This window comes from Etheostoma cragini, chromosome 2, assembly GCF_013103735.1.
Source record: "Etheostoma cragini isolate CJK2018 chromosome 2, CSU_Ecrag_1.0, whole genome shotgun sequence".
NCBI lineage: Eukaryota > Metazoa > Chordata > Actinopteri > Perciformes > Percidae > Etheostoma > Etheostoma cragini.
In genome coordinates, this window is record NC_048408.1 from 27,913,712 (window position 1) to 27,934,709 (window position 20,998).

At 40.3% G+C, this 20,998-nt stretch overlaps 1 protein-coding gene across 1 annotated transcript; it reads left to right on the plus strand.

Moving 5' to 3' along the window:
* Positions 1-1,964: 1,964 nt before the first annotated feature.
* Positions 1,965-20,868, plus strand: man2b1 (mannosidase, alpha, class 2B, member 1). The gene is made up of 23 exons (XM_034900781.1): positions 1,965-2,096; positions 2,483-2,585; positions 3,237-3,410; positions 3,879-4,072; positions 5,048-5,180; positions 6,132-6,277; positions 7,297-7,496; positions 8,072-8,192; positions 9,250-9,328; positions 10,590-10,699; positions 10,869-10,976; positions 11,465-11,581; positions 12,152-12,334; positions 12,784-12,881; positions 13,005-13,125; positions 13,423-13,541; positions 14,300-14,401; positions 14,618-14,705; positions 14,895-14,975; positions 15,384-15,608; positions 17,140-17,289; positions 17,795-17,897; positions 20,578-20,868. The coding sequence occupies exons 1-23, from the start codon at positions 1,986-1,988 to the stop codon at positions 20,679-20,681; spliced, it is 2,970 nt and encodes a 989-aa protein (XP_034756672.1). The 5' UTR covers positions 1,965-1,985; the 3' UTR covers positions 20,682-20,868.
* The last annotated feature ends 130 nt before the right edge of the window (positions 20,869-20,998 follow it).

Below are 20,998 nucleotides of genomic sequence, written 5' to 3' on the forward strand. Positions count from 1 at the left end.
GAATGTTTTTCTGGACCTCGTTGTAGTTTTGTTTTTAAATGGCGCTCTTCCAGATGATTGTGATCACTTGACCGAGCACTGTGGGAGGCCTTTAAACCAACTGGAATGGGAAAGGTGGACTATTTTAATTCCAAAGACACAACAAAAAGGGTACATAGAATCTAATTATTACATGTAACTTTGTTTGAGGGCATATGTAAAAAGTAGTCTAAAAAAGAAGTGCTTTAATAAAACATCTAGGAAATGTGTTTAAAATAACAGCAACCTTAAAAGGTGTTGCATCTTTGCTACGTAATACCTCAGGAGTTAAATTCCACACAAGCGATTGTGAAAAAAATGATATTTCTGAATTTGCAGGTCTTGTAGGTCAATACAAAGTAACAAACACTTGTTTTGCCATGAAGTGCATTATTCCATAAGCTGTAGAACATTACCAGACGTGCTGGTCTGTAAAATGACATGATGTAGCATTTGCTCAATATGTTTACTCCCTGTGGTTCAGTTCTTAATGTAATTGTAAAATATTTTGTAATTGTCTGGCTTTTTCCAGGATAAGTTCCATTGTGCTTGCAATAAACTGATCCATGGAGATCTGAACTGGCAGTCTGAGGTTATTTTATATTACAAACTAAAAATATGAATACACGTTAACAAGGGTTTTGGTTAACAAGGGAAGTATTGGTGGCAGCATGTACAGTTTCTCAAAATGTTAATTTGCACAATAATGACATTTAAAGATTTCCCCTCTTATAAAAAATGCCTTATCTTAGCACCCAACAAAAAAGACAGGATTTCACTTGTAGAGGACCTCCATCTTCCATATTTATGTTTTTTATACTGACAAATATTTCTTTGTGCTGTAATTGAACATCTCATCTATTGTCCAAAACCTTCTTAATGTCTTTTTTTTGTTCTCTGTTAAATTTAACCCTTATTAAAGGACAATCCACTCAGATCATTCATTTTTAAATAAATTTCTCTTTTCAAAATCCCATTTTGAGAAACACAGATAGAGCCTAATGGCTGATTCAACTCCAACAGAATCCAATGTGTGTAATTGTGTTTTATATTTTATTTGACAGCCAGTGGAGGGACACAGGACACACGGGGAGTGGAAAGGGACATGCATCAAACTGTAGATTACAGTGTGGTTATGTGGTTTGCACCTTAGATCATTTGACATCAAAATAATTGGCAAAAAATAACAGATTTGGTAATCAATTAATTACCTTTTTCAGGCTTTGTCTGAGGGGAGGCCGACAGTAACAGATCATAAAATCTATAAGAGTGTATATATTTTATTTGAAGTTTGGTTGGTCAGAAATTAAAAAGTAATTAAATTAGTAAAGTTAGTTAGGGTTGCAGTAGCTCAGTCCGTAGGGTGAGGGGTTGGGAACTGGAGGGTCCCCGTAAGGACCAAAGTGCAGACTGTGGACTGATAGCTGGAGAGATGCCAGTTCACCTCCTCTGCTCTGCCATGGGACTCTTGAGCAAGGCAGTGAACCCCCCTCAACCGCTCAGGGTGCCTATTCAGCGGTCAGGAGCTGAGCATGTGTGTGTGTATTTAAGGCCTATGTGTAGTAGAGTGAAAATTGTAATTTCCCCTATGGTTTCAATAAAGAGTACAAATTATTATTTAATTAAGTGTTGTTAAAGTTTATTTCTAGAGTACATTTCAACACAGCTTAAGCTGACCACAGTTCTGGACACAAAAAGCAATACGGTTCTATATAAAATAACTGAAATTTAAACACAAATTCTCCAAAACTGTTTTTGTTTTTGGGACGCAGTTGCTTCAGCCAGGTCGGTCCATAGACTATATATGGTTATATCAATATAGATACAGTCTATGGATTGGCATCAAATTTCTGCCTTAGAGTCTGAACTGAGGGAACAAAAGTCCCTTTTCACCCCTGAGCGAGTTTTGTCACCTGACCCCAGTGAACATAAACAGAGGGCACATGACTCGCGTTCCATTTTCCAACATGGCGGCCAGGTGGCAGCAGCTGGCTGCGGCTCTCCTGTTCCTCCTCTGCGGGGTTTTAAGTTTTCCTCTCGGCCAGGAAACAAAGCAGACCCTCACCTGTGGATACGAGGTCAGCTGCATTTACTTTTCTGCCGTTTTAACCTGTGTGTTTTAGTTGTTAGCATCCGTTAGCTAAAGCTAAGGAGTTTACTTTTCAACCACTTTCAGTTTTACTTTTCCGCCTTTTTGTTTGTATGAGGAACTGAGAGAATATCTACAATATACGAACACAAAGAGTATTTATTTTATATATTTTAACAGTATGCCTCTACCTACTGCTTTCCCTAGTAGTGTAGTCCAGTACATTGGTTCTAGTTCTAATTCCAGTTTGTGTGTGTGTGTGTGTGTGTGTGTGTGTGTGTGTGTGTGTGTGTGTGTGTGTGTGTGTGTGTGTGTGTGTGTGTGTGTGTGTGTGTGTGTGTGTGTGTGTGTGTGTGTGTGTGTGTGTGTGTGTAGTCATGCCATGCCACCAAGCCCAACATGCTAAATGTCCATCTGGTCCCTCACACACACGATGACGTCGGCTGGCTCAAAACTGTTGACCAGTACTACTATGGAGGTCAGTCTGACACACACACACACACACACATATATTAAAAATGCTGAGCAAACAGATATGTGGTCTACATTATTTTGTGATGACATTTATGATTGTACCTTTGAGAAACACAGAGGATGGAATGTGCAAATTATTGATAATGAATGTGTTATTATTCATAATATGAACGTGCAAATTCAAAGATCGAAAAAATGTGCGGTAATGTCAGGTGAGATGTTTGAACTGTAATGTATTGTGTCCATAGAGTGACATGAGCCTTTGTCAGAAGGGGGGGGGGGGTTCTCTTGTTGATGAAGCCAGCTGCTGTCTAGTAAAACATTGTAATAACAGCTTTATAGTTTTAGTGCATCCCATGTGTTTTTACAGTGAGTTCAGCCTTGTGCTTTGCAGGTGACCATCATCTGTTCTTGACCTGTGTGGTTATGTAAGCAGAGATCATCTGCACTTTTTTTTTTTGCCCCTATGCACAGGGGTTTTAAGGTTAAAAAAAGAATGTAATTTAATTAAGTAAACCGATTCTGTTTTGAATTTGTGTAGTTTTGCAAGTGTATCATTAAATATATTGGTGTGTGTGTGTGTGTGTGTGTGTGTGTGTGTGTGTGTGTGTGTGTGTGTGTGTGTGTGTGTGTGTGTGTGTGTGTGTGTGTGTAGATCGTAACGACATTCAGCATGCGGGTGTGCAGTACATCCTGGACTCAGTGGTGGATCAGCTGTTGAAGAATCCTGACAGGAGGTTTATCTACGTGGAGACGGCGTTCTTCTACCGCTGGTGGAAACAGCAGAGCTCCAGCATGCAGCAGACCGTCACACAGCTGGTTAATGAAGGTGCATGAACCAACACAGTACATTAGGGCTAGGTATCGCCATTCATTTTCCAAATCGATTTTATTTTTATTTTTGATTCAGTATCAACTAGGTTAGGAACATGTCAGTTACAATACAAATTTAGCTCGGATATTAAAGAAATTCTACAATTTTCTACAAGGTTCCCTTTAACCTGGTGCTTTATTAAAAGTATCAATGTTTGGGCGCCCGGATAGCTCAGTTGGTTATGAGAGCGCCCGTATATAGAGGTTTACTCCTTGAGGCTACGGTTCAACTCTGATCTGCGGCCCCTCTCTGTCCTGTCAATAAAGGCCTAAAAATGCCCAGAAAATAATCTTCAAAAAAAAAAAAAAATCTAAATTGAGGTGAGAGGTCCAAGGACACTTTTGAAAATGACCATGCCAGATTTTCACACTATAATTTCCTATTTTTTGGGGATCAATATCTATCTATCTCTCTATCTATCAGGTCGTCTGGAGTTTGTGAACGGCGGCTGGTGCATGAGTGACGAGGCCACCACCCACTACAGCGCCGTCATCGACCAGATGACCATGGGCCTGAGGTTCCTCAATGAGACTTTTGGGCCTTGTGGTCGCCCCCGCGTCGCTTGGCACATCGACCCCTTTGGCCACGCCCGCGAACATGCCTCCATGTTTGCGCAGGTAGTGTAGTTAATCTTAAAGGAACGGTTTGACATTTCACAAAATACACGTAGTCATTCTCGGCAAGAGTTAGATTAGAAAAAGGTTTTTAAGTATTTGTATTAATGTATTTACTTATTTATTTTGAGCTTTTTAAATTAGCTTGTAGCTATGCTAGCAGTCATTTAAAAAACGTTTTAGCCATCTATAATTGTTTGATTGCTAACGTTAGCTCAAAGTGCCATTCAACTGACAGCCTTTGTTGTTTGATTGCTAACTTGTAGCTAACCTAGCAGTCATTTAAAAAAATGTTTAGCTATATATTATTGTTTTAATGCTAATGTTAGCTCAAAGCGCCTTCAACAGACAGCCTTTGTTGTGTTTGATGCTAACTTGTAGCCAGCAGTGAACAAACTTCGTTAAGTAGGTACATTTTTACTGTATTGACATTACAGAAGTCTCTTGTTAGCATCTTGTAGGCTACTTAGCGTGAAGTGACGCATGCATTATTCACATCTGCACTCAGTTTACATTGGGCAGTGACATCCCTTTTGACGATTTTATGCTGAGCTATGCTAAGCTAACCAGATGCTTTCTGTAGCTTCATTTCTTCAGACTGGTATCAATGTTCTCGTTTAACTCTTAACACTGAAACAAGTAAGCTTTTTTCCCTAAAATTTGAAACAATTTCTTTAAAGTAACACTAAAGAACTTTTCTGCTTCAGTCCGCCTACAGGTTGGAAGCGGAATTGACCAATATTCTCATGTCACATTGGAAGTACAGATCCGTTACCCGATCTGGCAAACTTGCATGATGCGATTATAGCCCATAGAGTACCGCAAAGTGAATGCAGAAGTGTAGTTCACCCTGTTACAAGTTGGTGAACCACTGACATGCTTTGGAAACACGCTTTAAGACATATGCTTTAAATCCATGACAAGCCAATATTCGCCTCTAAGCTTTAGACCAACTGTTTCCCGCGTGTGTCGTTCCAGATGGGGTATGACGGCTTCTTCTTTGGTCGGCTGGACTACCAGGACCGGGCTCGCAGGAGGGTGAAGCAGGAGCAGGAGCTTCTGTGGCGGGCCTCAGACAGCCTCACACCCCCCATGGCTGACCTCTTCACCGGTAACAAAGCTCTCACACATGCACACGTACCTACTTCGCTACTGGATCTGTTCTTTAAAGAGCCCTTATTATATTCTTTCATGTTAAGGAAAAACTCTGGTTTGGTCGTGTTGTCCCAACTTTCTGAAGTTCCTGAGGGTAACACTGACAAATGTATATGTTTAGTGAAGAGGTCAAATACACACACACACACACATACATACATACATACTCTACTAACAAATATGCAAACAACAACAAATATATACACACATATTTATATATTTTTTAATTTAGTCGCTACTAACAACCAAAGTGATTTGTACGGTTTCAGCAGACACAATAAAACCCACGAACACAAGTCATTTTATTTCAACACAGTGCATTATACAATCCAACACAAAAAAAAACCACAATTTAAATTTAAATAGATCCTTTTCCTCTCAAAATCCCATCCGTTCTCTTCGAGATTCCTAGCAGTAGTTACCTCCGTCACGGGCAATACTCCAACGGCACTCCGGAGGCTGTAGAGCTGTGAGCGTGCGGTTGGGGTTAGGGTTTTGTGGTAGACTGAGAAAGAACGGAAGACAAGTAATCCGTTCAGAACGAGGCTAAAACGGGAGCTTTTACTCAATGCAAAGGGCTGGAAAGCTACTGAGCCACTCACTGGACGGACTCAGCCATGTCCATCTATAGGCAAGGCAAGGCAAGGCAGCTTTATTTGTATAGCACATTTCAGCAACAGGGCAATTCAAAGTGCTTTACATAAAATCAGTTAAACAGATATATAACACACTTAAAGAGGGGTAAAATCCCCAAAAGCCTAATAGGGGCTCTTTAAAGGGTCATTTCACTCTAACTAAAAAAATAAATATTTTTTTTTCTATTTTATTTGGGGTGCAAGACTCAGTCTGTGTTTTTTTTTTTTCATTTGTTTGGGTCGACCATTTAACCTTTGCCCCCCCCCGTTAGGGATCCTTCCCAACGGGTACAACCCTCCTGAGGGCTTCTGCTGGGACCAGTCTTGTGACGATCCACCAATCAGAGACGACCCTGACCTGGAAGACTATAATGTCAATGATGTGGTGAAGCGCTTCCTCAACATCGCCAATAGTCAAGTAATATATATACACACACACACACACACAAATACACCCACGTAAACACACCATATCTCACAGGTGAGTGTGTAAAGGATATGATTACTAATGACAAGCTCACTGTACACAATTATGTTTACTCAAAGTGCTCCTATTATGCTTTTTTTGTTTGTTACTCTTCTTTATGGCGTTGCACGCCCTCATACTCTGCTTCTGACTGGCTAGTAGTGTTGACATAGCTACTGCGCATGTGCGACTCCCAACAAAGATGGTATATATGTGAGATGTCTCACTCTGTAGCTAAAACAGAGAGCTCAATACACAGGGTGAAAAGAGGAGCTGCAGCAATGTGCAGTACAAAAAAAACATGGTGTTTTATGAAAACTAAACCGTGTAAACCTATTCGGATACAATAAATACAGTTATGAACCTGGAAATGAGCATAATATGAGCACTTTAAACAAATCATTTGAAGAGAAATGTTGTTAATGTTTATTAACAAGTTGTTGTTTTTTATTGGCCTTTGTTTTTGCATTCAGGTTAAATCAAGTTCATTTATTGCCAAGCAATTAAGGGTGTAATTTTAAAACAAATTTTAATTCTTGAAGTAAAAGCTAACATCCTAAAACCAATAAATACAATGACACAAGGACTGTCAGCAGAAGTCAGCTTGTCAGAAGATGCTGTCGATTTGTTGAAAGTAAATGCACAACAAAGTGGCGTCCAAATAAGGATTGTAAAGGGCACAGACATTTCAAGTTTTTCTTACGTTTTTGTCCCTTTTTTCAACACTTTTGATTTGCTTTTTTTTAATGTTTTTTTTAACACTAAACACCAATTTAGTAACTTTTAGTTTTACAGTTATTTTTGGAAGTTTTAAGATAAGTTTATAGGCAGTTTGTTAGGCCTTTATTGACAGGACAGGACTGAACCATTATACATGGGATACATGCTAAAAGAAGTACTCATAACATCATTCTCATGTGTTTGTGGCCACTTTCAAACCATTAACTCTCCTCTTAATTTTTCTCTTTCAGGCTAAGGTATATAAGACCAACCACGTTATCATGACCATGGGCTCAGACTTTCAGTATGAGAACGCCAACCTGTGGTACAAGAACCTGGACAAGCTGATCTACTACGTCAACGGCCAGCAGGCCAATGGCAGCAAAGTCAATGTGCTCTACTCTACACCGTCCTGTTACCTCCAGGAGCTGCACCGCGCCAACCTCACCTGGTAGTGGCAACTTTGAATACGTTTGTTGGACTGATAATGCCAGAATTATACCCATAATAACCTTGCGTTGTCAGACCCCACACCCTCCTCCACAGCGCTGTGGAGGCGGGTCTGGCTAGTCCACACAGAATTCCAGTATGGGAGAAAAAACGTGCTCCGGTTTATTGGCATTTCTTTAAACCAATCACAATTATGTTGGGCGGAGCTTAGACTCTATGACGGTGCCCCTGCAAAATAGCCTCGGGAAAGAACATGTTTTGGTGGAACATGTGTACGTTTAGTGCAACAGAAAACTCAGATTGGACAGATAGCTTAGCTAGCGGTCTGGATTTACTCTGAGGAGAAGTTAACCATAGTCCTCAAAAATCCACCGTAGTGTAGTAAAAATTACAACACAAAGAAAGCAGAAGGTGACTGACATCTGGCCGAAAATGAGGCACCGTACATCCGCCATAATTTTTCTGCGGCACCTGAACAGAAATGAAACTACGTCGATATAGACTATACCCAGCAATGACTGCATAAAGAGCAATTTTGTGTAAATCTGCTGCAATTTCATCCTTTTTTCAACCCAGGTCTTTGAAGACAGATGACTTCTTCCCCTATGCCGACAACGCTCACGATTTCTGGACCGGCTACTTTACCAGCCGGCCAGCGCTGAAGCGTTACGAGAGGATCAGCAACAGCAACCTACAGGTAGGGATTTATCCATACTCTCAACTCCCAATGCCACACGATTGGCTTAACAGAATGAGCTGCCAAATGACAAAGGGACGATGTGTCCTCTTGTTAATAGTGCAACTTCATTTCAAATAAAAAAAGTTAAATAATAAATTGATATACCAAGAAGATGTAGTGACATCTGAAGTCAAACAGATTTTGACTTCTTTTTTATCATCTCGTGATTCACTTATGTACACATATGACTTATCATCTGTGTAGCTCGCCTCTGGTGCCACTGCCTATATCAGAGACACCAATGTGATTGGTCATTCGTTCCCTATGCCGTAGAGGCACTGAATGCAAAATCACTGCACGATAAAATACAAGATATTTTAAAATATATTCTTTTGTAGGCTGTATCCTACCTCCTCTCCACCTGCTGTTTTTTTTTCAATTGTTGTTTATTGGTGTGTAGTATCAGTGTGCTGTATGTTTAATAATTGATAACATCCAATGTCATGGTTGTGTTTTTAATGTTTTGGAGAAGCCAAAGTGGACAATGTTCTTTCTTTCTATCTATCTTATTTATTGAGTTTTTATATTGATCAATTCACCATGGATTGTTACTAGGCGTGGGGGGAAAATACCCTTTGTTTTACGGACCTAGTGTGGTTTTTTTTAGACAATTTTTAAAATAGATTCTTTTCCCCAGAATCAATGATTCACCTAAATGTTTTGAGCTTATACTGTACTGCTGACTACATCATATCCATTTCCAGCAAAACAGACCGAAAGCAGAAAATACAAAGAAGGAACAGAAAATATGTATTGAATCACTTTTAGAATCACAATAAATGAAAATCGCAATAAAATTTGAATCGGCACCCATGTATCTCGAAAGAACCAAATCGAGACACAAGCATATCGTCCCAGCCCTAAAGTCCAAAACATGGATTCAATTCTATTTAAAGCCAAATTACCAATTACATTCTTCACAATGGAAGTTGAAGCATCACATTTGGAATGTTGCTTTTTCCATCTGTACTCTGGTGAGGAGGTCTGCATACTGTTTGTTTTTTGTTTTTTACAGACGTGTAACCAGCTGGAGATACTTGGTGGTCCTGACTCCAGGAAGGGGCCCTTCGGGGATGGCGACAGCCAGACCATGAGTGAGATTTAGTTTTTTCTCTGTACATTGACAGCCTCTGGCTAGTGGAGAGGGAAGCCATTACGTTTCCATCTAGTGGTCACATTTTTTTCCTGGTAGGAATCGCAACATATAACTGTCCTGTCATAATTAGTAGAGCTGCACAATACACCGTTTTTGTTATTGTCATCGCAATATCAACTGACGCCATGAACACATTGCGAAAAGCTTTAATTTTAATTTTTAATTTTAATAATTTATTTGGTAGGGACAGTGTACATTAATCAACGTTGCTGTAATGCACCAGAATTAGCCAAGAGGCTATTTTTCATCCGTTGTCCCTGGACAGATCTTAAAATTGTCTCCCTAAAAAAACAACAACAATAAGAAAATTACAGTCAATAATACAAATAAAAAAGTGGTAAAACAGATAAAACTCTTTACAGCACGATGATAAATACAGTGTACAAATGTAATACAGACATTAGGGGAAAAATAAAAAATAAAAAAAAATAAAGATACTACACATAAACACAATAGAAACACAAGTTAGAGCACGGTTGGGTTGAGTGAAAATACATCTTCTTATAAATGCCGACATGTCTGATGTGTTATGAACCAGCTTTTTAGATGTTTTTTGAACAGAGTGTAAGTGTTGAGGTCTCTGATGTTCTGAGGGACAGAGTTCCACTCCCGTGCTGCTGTGACTGAAAAGGCACTCTGACTAAATGCACTTCTCTGCAGAGGAACAACACAGTCTCCTCGGGCCGACCCTCGTGTTACTCTCTGTGTGGAGTTCCTAATGGTAACCAACTGATTGAGTGGAGGAGATGACAGACCATGGATGATTTTGTATAACAGACAGAGGTTTGAATACTTAATGACATGCTGCGACGTATCGTGAAAGACACACAGATTTCTTTTCTGTTAGTTGAAAGAAAAGATCTAGTAGAAAATTGCTGTTCTTTTTTTGGTGGTACCTTTTTATATTTGATTTAAAGCTATAGTGCATAGTTTCTGTCAACACCAAGAGGAATTCTCTGCAATGACAGCAAAACTGTCTGTGTCCACACGATACAAGCCTTCCGTGATCGTGGCCCATCCCACAAGGGATTACAAGACACCACAAACTTGTTTAGCAAACTTCTTCCGGTCGCATATCCAAATCATTCAGAGACTATATATACACATATACACAGCGTATATACAGCACACACACACACACACACACACACACCAGACAGGACTGACTGACAGGTACTTGTTTGTGCTTTCACTGACAGAGAAAGCCATGGCGGTGGCTCAGCACCATGACGCGGTGTCCGGCACAGAGAAGCAACACGTAGCCAACGACTACGCCCGGAGGCTAGCTAACGGCTGGCAACATTGTCAGGTATCTTGGATCTGCCGCAATTGTGTATTGTGGGACTTATTAACCCAACTGAACTGCAACTTTCTACCAAGCCAATTGTTTTGTTGTTGTGTCCTTGTGGAGGACATAACCCACCTGCTTTTAATTTTTTTTTATTTCAGACTTTTAATTCTTCTAATTTTTCTCTCAGGTTTTGGTCAGTAACAGTCTGACTGCTCTGAGTGGCTCGTCTGCTAAACGGATCTACTGTGACAACCTCAACATCAGTGTGTGTCCTCTCACCGAGTCCAGCAAAAAGGTCTCCCACACACACACACACACACACACACACACACACACACACACACACACACACACACACACACACACACACACACACACACACACACACACACACTTGCTTTGCTATTATAGTGACACTCACTACTAGATGAATTCCCCAAACAACCACCTCAAACTTTCAAAAACCCAGCCCTATCATAACCGTTTAACTGGGCTGCATAATGTCTGTTTCATTTTTCACCATATGACATAAGGGCACACGTACAGTACGTATACAATATACATGCACGCAGTCATGGAGTCCATGCAAACAGACAGATGTACAGTACATTCTTTTTCTGAATCTTCAAAGATAGGTTTGTCAATACACATTCTAGTCACATTAAAAAGAATAATTTTGTGTGTAAATATAAACTACATTGCACAACATATAAACATATTAATATCAATATATTTATTAGTACTGTTATCCCTCAACTTCCTCTCTCTCTCCCTCTCTCTCAGTTCTCAGTCAATGTGTACAACCCTCTCGCTCGCCCCGTCACGTGGCCGGTCAGGCTGCCGGTGAATGGAACATCATACGTCGTGTCAGATGCTGGGGGCAAATCTGTGGACTGCCAGGTGTGTGTGTGTGTGTGTGTGTGTGTTTGTGCGTGTATGCGCGTGAAGATTTTGTAGCTCTCAGGCACAGGATAGAGACTATACTGATTGCCTCCAATCTGCGAAGACTCTTTTATTTGATAGCAAGTAAGAGTGGATTATTCAGCTTTTATGGAAAGGTTTAATTTTATACACATTTTAAGGAAATACACTTTTTAGATGGAAATTGTTTTTGTTAAGCTTGGGATAAAAATAACTTGCAGATAGAAGTTGTCTGTCATGCCAAAGTGTAGTTTTATGTATAATAGTTTTAACCTTTTCAATTAGTAATCATTTAAGCTGTCTGGCAATATTGAGACATGTCATTTTTGGGGAATAGATGCTATAGTTCACACTGTAAGGTTCCAAAAATGATTGTTCTCATCAGTAATAATCAATATTAGTATTAAGGATGACAGGATTTCATAAAATAATCCAGATCCGACAGAAGTCAGCCTTAACCCAGCAGTCGCGGTGTGTGTTTGCTTTGTTTTGAGACATTAAAGCATTTTGTAGGACTTTTATCACAGGGTCTCTGTGTTTCTGTTCCAGGTGGTCCCAGTGTCCACATCCACCCGGGACGTGAGAAGGAACCGAGGCTTTGCTGTCAACGAGCTGCTGTTCCAAGTGCAGGCTCCTCCTCTGGGCTTCACCACCTACTCTGTGGCCCTGCAGCAGGACGGGCCTCCACCGGCCGCCACGCAGCACCGCACGCCCACAGCCATCCAGAACAAGGTCTTCCTACTAATACGGCTTAAAGCCCCAGTGCCTCCCACTTGTGAGGAATTGTTTTGTTTTGTTGCGTGCACATAACACAAGCCTTCCGTGATCGCATATAGCCCCCACCCAACATCTTAATAGAATAGAATGCCTTTATTGTCATTGTACAGAAAAACATGCTTTGGGTTGTTTGTGTTTCTTTAAACCAATCACAATCGTCTTGGGTGGCGCTTAGCTCGTAGGTTCTGCAAAATAGCCTCAGGATAAATAACCCCAACCAATCTGGCGGTCTTCACGTGGCTAAAGTGGAATTTGGGACAATAAACTGCATGTGTAGGGTTATTCCTGAGCACTTTGTACATGTAAATTATACCTGTAGTGCATTTTCTAAGCCTTAAATGCATGACATAGTACATTTGGATTGTCTTTTGAAAACTGAGTATTTGTGTGTCCACATGCTCCAGTTCCTACGAGTGACCTTTGACCCCGACACGGGCCTTTTGAGCAGCCTCAGCAACTTGGAGACCAAACAGACCATCAAACTTACACAGAATTTCTTCTGGTCAGTGTCTCTCTGATAGAAACACACTCTACGTTTTGAACTTGAGCCAAGACACCTGTAGATGATTTTGTGTAACCTCTTCTTGTTGCATGAAGTTTTTTTTGTGTATGTTGCATGTCCCAGGTATAACGCCAGTGACGGTAACAACAGAAACAGTAACCAGCCTTCAGGGGCCTACATCTTCAGACCCAACTCCTCCACGCCGTTCATCATCAGCAAGACAGCCAAGACGGAGAGCATTCAGGTAGAGAGCAAGAAGCATAATAGCTACGGCATTGTACTCTTACTAGGCAGTTTTGTTTGATTATAAAATATTATTAGCACTATTATACTTAGGGCGCGGAAGCACAGAAGGGAGGGGGAGAGGACGGGATGATGAGGAGGAGGAGGAGGAGAGACGGGCGAGCTGGTCTCGTTTTGTTTGAAAATACTTTGAACGTCAACAAGAAGGAACATCACCCAGCATCACTTAGAGCATCTTTTAAAACAGCGTTAATATAAAATGATTATTCATTTACATTGTGTCCATCCCCCGTTCCAGACTCCCGTGGTGCAGGAGGTGAGGCAGTGGTTTGCTCCCTGGGTGTCACAGGTGGTCCGTCTCTATGGCGACAGCAGAGCTCTGGAACTGGAGTGGACCGTCGGACCGCTGCCCATCAAGTAAGTGTGTTTAACACATACCGCTTAAGGGGTAACTATCTTCTTTTGTTTATTTTAAATTTTTTAGAGAGTTTGCCTGGACTGGTTTATCAAACCAAGAGTTGATACCCACAGTATTATGTTGAAAATAGTCGTAGTATAGTAAAGAAAAAAAGTGATAAAAGTCAAAGTATGGCATGTTGGAAAAAAAGCGATGAAAATGTTACAGTTGAGTATGTTGAAAAAAAGTCTTACAAAAGTTATAGTACTGTATAGTATGTCAAAGTAAATCTCCAAACCTCAACGATCTGGGGCACCCAGGGCAGGACGAACGGTGTAGAGTAAAATAAGAATCGCCAGTGCAACACAGATTTCTTTGACTCCGATGAAGATGTAACTCTACATCAAAATGTTAGTCAATGTTTTGAACCTTAAAAAAAAAAAAAAAAACTATTTTCCCTAAGTTTCTGACGTTATGGAAAGGATCCATTCAAACAGCTCAGAAGTCACCAGCGCTAAATCCACCAGACTCCATTTAAAGAAGCTATACTTTTAGCGTGTATAGAGCCAAATTATTTTTACGTTTAAATCGGTAAACTGTGTTTATTTCACCCAAAACTAGAGTAGTGATGGTTGGAAATGGGTTTATAGGTTCCTTTTTGGGGGGGGGGGGATTTTGACTTTAATTACTATTACTATAACCAGATCCAATACTTTAAGTACAGAATCCCAGCCCAGTTGCTTCACTTCTTCTCTCCCTCCCTCTCTTTATCCCTTAGTGACGACCTGGGGAAGGAGGTGATCACTCGTCTGGACACCAGCATTAAAACTTCTGAATACTTCTACACCGATTCCAACGGCAGAGAGATGCTGCAGAGAAAGTAAACGAGATAGAATTTTTATTTTATTTTTTAAGTTGAAAATACATTGCCACTATGTAAATATTTGGCGTATACTTACTTACGGTATTTTAAAAGAAACTGGGGTTGTTCTATAATAATAATAATAATAATAATAATAATTTAAAAAAAGTCGATTGACAGATTCAATGAGGTGTGTGTGTGTGTGTGTGTGTGTGTGTGTGTGTTTGTTTAAAGGAAAGATTTCCGGCCCACCTGGAATCTTACTCAGTCGGAGCCCATTGCTGGAAATTATTACCCCATCAACTCTCGTGCCTTCATCAAGGTGTGTGGTTGTGTGTGTGTGTCCGCCCAGATGAAGTCTTAACAAATAACTCTTGTTCCAAGTATAGTTTTGTCCCCTCTCTCTAAATTATTGAGGTTTGTTTATTACTTTTTTTTGTCATCTGTTTATTTAATATTCTCACTCCTTACCTACTTATTACTTTTTCCCTGTGTGCGTGTTTGTTTTCAGGATGATGTGGACCAACTCACTGTGGTCACGGATCGATCTCAAGGGGGAGCCAGCCTGCAGAACGGCTCTTTGGAGATCATGGTGGGACGCACGCACGCAAGCATATTTTCTCCTTATTTTAAATGTTATTTATACAAATTTTACGAATTAAATTAATTTGATAAGGGCACACAGCCATATTGATTTTAGTTCGTGGACAGATGCTTTACCAAAGCAATGGTGCAAAACATGTTGAGATCTTTTTATTTTTATATTTTACCTCATTAACGGATTGATTTAGAAGTAGCAAAGTATAATACTTCAAAGAAAACGTACGTATATAAAAGTGAAATTACAGCTTTTTAAAACCACTTTAAAAGGTAAAAGAACACAAAAAAAACGACTCAATTACAGTAACGTGAGTAACTGTTACGTACTACTTTCTACCTCTGCTTTGGATGCACACATACGGAGCCTCTCTCCCTCTCAACTCCCCCTCCTCCCCCTCAGCTCCACCGCCGGCTGTTGTACGACGATGTCCGCGGTGTCGCCGAGCCGCTCAACGAGACCTCTGGCGTTTTCCCCGAGGGGCTGGTGGTCCGAGGCCACCTCCGGCTCTCCCTGGAGCGCCCGGCCAGCGCGGCCGACGCGCACCGCCCCCTGGCCCAGCAGGTGGTACTGCAGCCGCTGCTCACCTTCACCGACGGAGAGCTGCACCCAAACACGCGGCTGGAGGTGAGTGTCGAGGAACGGTGGGAGTCGTGGGGGTCGTGTGTGGAAAAAGATTGAATTAGAAAACAGAGATTTTGTCCGGTTTCTGCAAACCTCAAACAGTGTAGAGTAAAAAAGAATCGCCGGTGCAACACAGATGTGGCCGACTCTGTTGAAGATGCAACTTGACATCAAAATCCTAGTCACTGTTTTGAACCTTTTTATAAAAAAATAAAATAAAATAAAAAAAACATACATTTTTACTCAAATTATTTAATATCAGAGGTAAGGAGATTAGTTGTTTTTTTTACACCTGTGGGACATAAAATGGTGTCAACAAGAGCTTTTGACATAAATATTTATGCCCGATATGAGGAAAATATGAGATAATATTGAATATTGAGATAATAATTATACTTGAGATACATAGACTTATTAAAGTGTTATGTTGTAAATAGTGAAAATAGAAAATAGTCGTAGTATAGTAAAGAAAAAAGGGAAGAAAGTCATAGTATAGAATGTTGGAAAAAAGGGATGAACATTTTTCAGTTTAGTATGTTGGAAAAAAAGTCTTACAAAAGTTATAGTACTGTATAGTATGTCAAAGTTATTAAAAATGTGTTGTACAGTATGTCAAAGTAAATCTGGAAGAACATGCAAACTCCACACAAAAAAAGCCAAGCCCGGACTGGGAATTGAACCGGGGGTCACGGTCTGCACTGGCCACTTGCCACCGTGCCACCAAATGAAGTACATCGAAAACAGTACTAAAAAAGTAATAGTAAAGTGTGTCAAAGAAAGTCTGGGAGAACATGCAAACTCCACACAAAAATAAAACGGCCTGGACTGGGTATCAAACCGGGGGTCACAGACCGTGTGCACCAACCACAAAGCCCCCATGCTACCTAATCAATCATTTAGAAAAGTGTGACAGCATGGTATGTAAAAAAATAAATTAAAAAAAAGCCATTTAAAAAGTCAGAGTACAGTAGGTCAAAAAAGTTCATACAAAAAAAAAGTCATAACGGAGGTATAGTATGTCTCTCATTCGGCTTACAACTAGCGTGCCACCATCTAGAGCACATGGACAGTCATAGCACAGTATCTGAAATAGACCATTAAAGCATGGTATATCGATAAAAGACGTGAAAATGTCATAGGAAGGTATGTCAAAAAAAGGTTTCAAAAGAAATTTCATAGTATGTCTCCAAAAATTGAAAAGGTCATAGTGAATTAAATTTGAGTATGTTTTGTTGAAAAAAGGGATAAAAAGTCAAAGTCTAGCATGTCAAAACAAGTTTATGTTGAAAAAAGAATGAAAAATAATATTATAGTTTACATAAAAAGCTCCACACCAAAAGGCCCAGCCCACATTCCAAAATAATAATCAGAATTCTGAAATTTTTTACACATGACCCTATTCCTGTTCTTTAGGCCAATGATATTGTGATATTAGATTATTTTTTGTCTTCCATATGGCCCAGCTCTATGTCTGAGCCGTGCAACTGGAGTTACAGTCAGTCTGTCTGTGTGTGTGTCTGTGTTGTGTCTGTAGTTCTCTGGGCTGCAGGCCGCGCTGCCCCCTGCTGTCCACCTGCTCACCCTGACTCAGTGGGACAAAGACTCGGTGCTGCTGAGACTGGAGCATCAGTTCCAGAGCCGGGAGAGCAAAGTGAACTCCCAGCCCGTCACTGTCAGCCTGCAGGTCAGACATTCAACAACACACAGCGCTCATTTAACTGTTTAATTAAACCCAAACCTTTCTAAAACTTGAAATAATAAAGATTGTTTTTGGCATGGATCCTGAAAGTATAACTACAGCAAAAAATGTCACTGTTTCCATGATATTGCGATTACAGCTTTAAAATAGATTTCTTTTTTATTGTCTGGGTTTTCCATTGAACACAATTTATTTTATTTTTAAACACACTGCACACCTGCGAGGAGAGGGTTTTCTTAACTGCCCTCTGTCCTAGAAGACTCATAAAAAAACATGTATAATGGGTTATTTTGGGGGTGTTGGAACTGTGTTTTTAATTAACCGTGGCATACCTTGAGACCGGAAAACCGGCCCATGTCCATCCTTTAGTGTAGACATTTTATAAATGGATAATTTACTATATACTTTAAAATCAAGTAGTTATAATGAAAGGTGTGTCATTAATACTTTGCCAGCACTCGTTGTTCCATCTTGGTTTTTGTCTGTGTAGAAGCTGTTTTCCACTCTGGAGGTGCTGGGTGTGTCCGAACTGAACCTGTCAGCCAATCAGTGGAAAGACGACGTGAAGCGTTTTCATTGGACGCCACAGACCGGTAGGACACCTTTCGTTAATTTTTCTATGGCAGCTCTGAACATGCTGGAAGCACATTTGGTCTGGAGGAGCACGTACAGAGTACAATCGGGCCAGATGTTGAACACCAGTAGCGCAGCGCATGGTATCCGTTAAGTTCTCAAGCTGGAATTGAGCGTCGGATTCATAATGTTAATTTACTTTTTGATCTGATTTTTCCTGATTTTAAATCTGCGATAAGATTGCTTGTGACTTGTCATAGTATAATATGCCATTTAACATTGAAAATGTCAAAAGATCATTGTAGGGCGCCTGGGTTGCTCATTTGGTAGAGCACGCGCCCATATATGGAGATTTAGTCCTCGACGCAGCTGCATGTCTCTCCCCCTCTCTCTCCCCTTGTCATGACACTTTACATAAAAATGTCATGATAAAGTCATAGTATGTTAAAAACATTTCTTAATTTCTTTTTTTTAAAGTCACAAAAAATGTCAAAATAAATCATAGTATTTAATAAAAATGTTATGAAAAAAAAATCATAGAAGGGCGCTTGGGGAGCTCACTTGCCCATATATAGAGGTTAACTCCTCGACGCAGCTGCATGTCATCCCCCCCCCCCCCCTCTCCCTCTCCTTTCATGTCTTCGTCTGCCCTATGAAAATAAAGGGCTAAAATAGTCCAAAAATAAATTATTGGTATATAGTATGCCATAAAAAGTGACTTTATAAATGTGGAGGCTACTGTAAATACATCCATCTCCACTGAGCCATGCAGAAGCCTGATTTATTATTGAAGTATAGGATATATGCTCTTGATGATAGCGACTTTGCAATTGTTGCTTTGGGGCGGGGGGGAGTCTTGAGTTGGATTAGGCTGTGGTTACTGTCTCAGATTTAGTTCAAACCTTGTATATATCAAGAATGTGTCCCAAATCCAAGGCCTGTGAAAATATTTCTGTTCAAATCCTAGGTCTTCACATTTTCAGCCCTTGATATTACAGCCCGAAGATCACATTATCTGGACATTAATATAATGGAAGGTATTATTCAGGTTAGAGAGAGACAGGCAGAGACTGACATTAATGGTTAGGATACACTTTGAGCAAAATCTAAGAGGGTTCAGTTGTTTTCCTGGATTTAGTCAGATTTGACCCAGAATGACCCAGCTGCTTGTCATTTGGCTCGAGTCCTCCCACTTACATCAACTCAGGCAGGTTGGTTAGCAAGCAAAGTTACACACTGATACATTTTGAAAATAAAACTGGTTTTGCTTCAATCTCTGATCCTTCTATTACAAAACACAATTTTGGTTGTGTATAGCATTGTCTTTTAATGGGACAAAAACACTGCAAAATAATTTTGACTGACTATTTACGGTGGTGTACGGTACTTGAAAAAGCTTTAAAATGGACCTTGAATGTGCTTGAATTTGACCTTGGAAAAGGTTTACGACACCTGATAGTTCCGTTTATGGGTACGTGTTGTGACTCCCTGTTCAAAGATGGCCTTAGCTACTGCCACTAACGGAGCGGGTTCTGCTCGACCTTTTACCTCCCGTTGGAGACGAGCAGCAGTTGAAACCAGCCCAATGTTGGAATTTGGTGTGTGTACTAGTGTGTGTGTGTGTGTGCGCTGGCAGAAAGCCGCCGCTGGTTAGCTGCCAGTCTCTGATACTTCTTGGCTGGTGTTCGAAGGGTTGTGGGAGATTGACAAGAGAAGGGTGAACTCAGAAATCCCCCGATGCTTTTTAAGTCTCCGAGGGAGGTAATCACTGCTCCATTACAGTCAACTTAACCTTAAAGGCGGTTTCCCTGCAGGGACCAATTAGGCAGGCGGTGTAATAGAATAAGTCATTAATGCATTGTTACGCTTTAATAGTAAACTGTGAGGTGGCTTTGCAAGACTCATTTTATGAGAGGAGGTATAATTAATTAGTTTCAACCTTACTGTTAAGTTTATACTACGGCTGCACAATATGACAGAAATGTGTGGTATGCAATAATGATATTACTTAGTTCTGCCCTTTCAACAATATGTTGTAAACAACATTAATTGGATTTAAAACAAATGAAGTGGAATCCTTAGCAACATTCTTTTGTTCAACAAATTAAACAGGGCATTGAATATAAAAGGCAAAAATTAAAGGATGAAGGACATTTGAAGGTTTTCTGCAACTAACACAAACAAACAAAACTGTGTCTTTCGCGGCAATTGATATTACAATAGTCTATATCCTTGGCGTTCCACTTCAGGTATTTCCCCAGGGGCCTCAGGAAAGTCTGCCAGATGCATGTGTTGGCAGCAGAGACCTGCTCCCCAGATAAAGTCAGCTAGACTATCTGTCCAGTCTGAGTTTTCTCTCACTCGATTATTTAGCATCGGCTCTGCGCGGAGTTTAGCACCGCCCATTCTCAAGAAATCAAACCAGAGCACGTTTTCCTCCCATCCCCTGAATGCTGTGTGAGGGAGCCAGACTCTCCTCCAGCGCTTTTTGGAAAGAATGTAAAAGCAATAGGATACAGAACCAGGTTCTAGCTTTTGATTTTCAGCCCTTTTTTCTGCTGCTTTGTGACATTTGATCTGTGAACTGAATTTTAGTCTGTTAATTTTCTTCAGTTTTTTCACTATTCAGTAATTCCAGAATGCCATTTGTAGAAATTCTCTTGTTTTGTGCATTTCTTTAATGCTGTATCTATTCTCCAGATGAGAAGCCGCTGCTGAGGACGCCCCCAGACCCCTCCGTATGGGAGGTGACTTTAAGACCAATGGAGATCCGAACCTTCCTGCTCAGGGTCAGCTTCAGATAGCCAATCACACGCCTCCACCTTTCACAAGACGTCGCAAATGAGTTAGCGACGCAATTTCAATCGATTGAAGTTCCTGTGGCCTCTCGCCTGCGTTTGATTGGCTCAAGCGAGGACAATTCTGCACCAGTTAGAACATGTATGGACATATGATAAAGGATGGAAAGGCTTGGTTTAAAAAAAAAAAAAAGTTATAGAGATGTTTTTAAAAACACAACTGTGATTTTGCATTGGTTGTAACAAAAAAAAAGCCTTCTCTTCTTCATGGCTGTCAACATAAATGAAAGAAAAGATTATTTCCCACTTAATGACACAGAAGG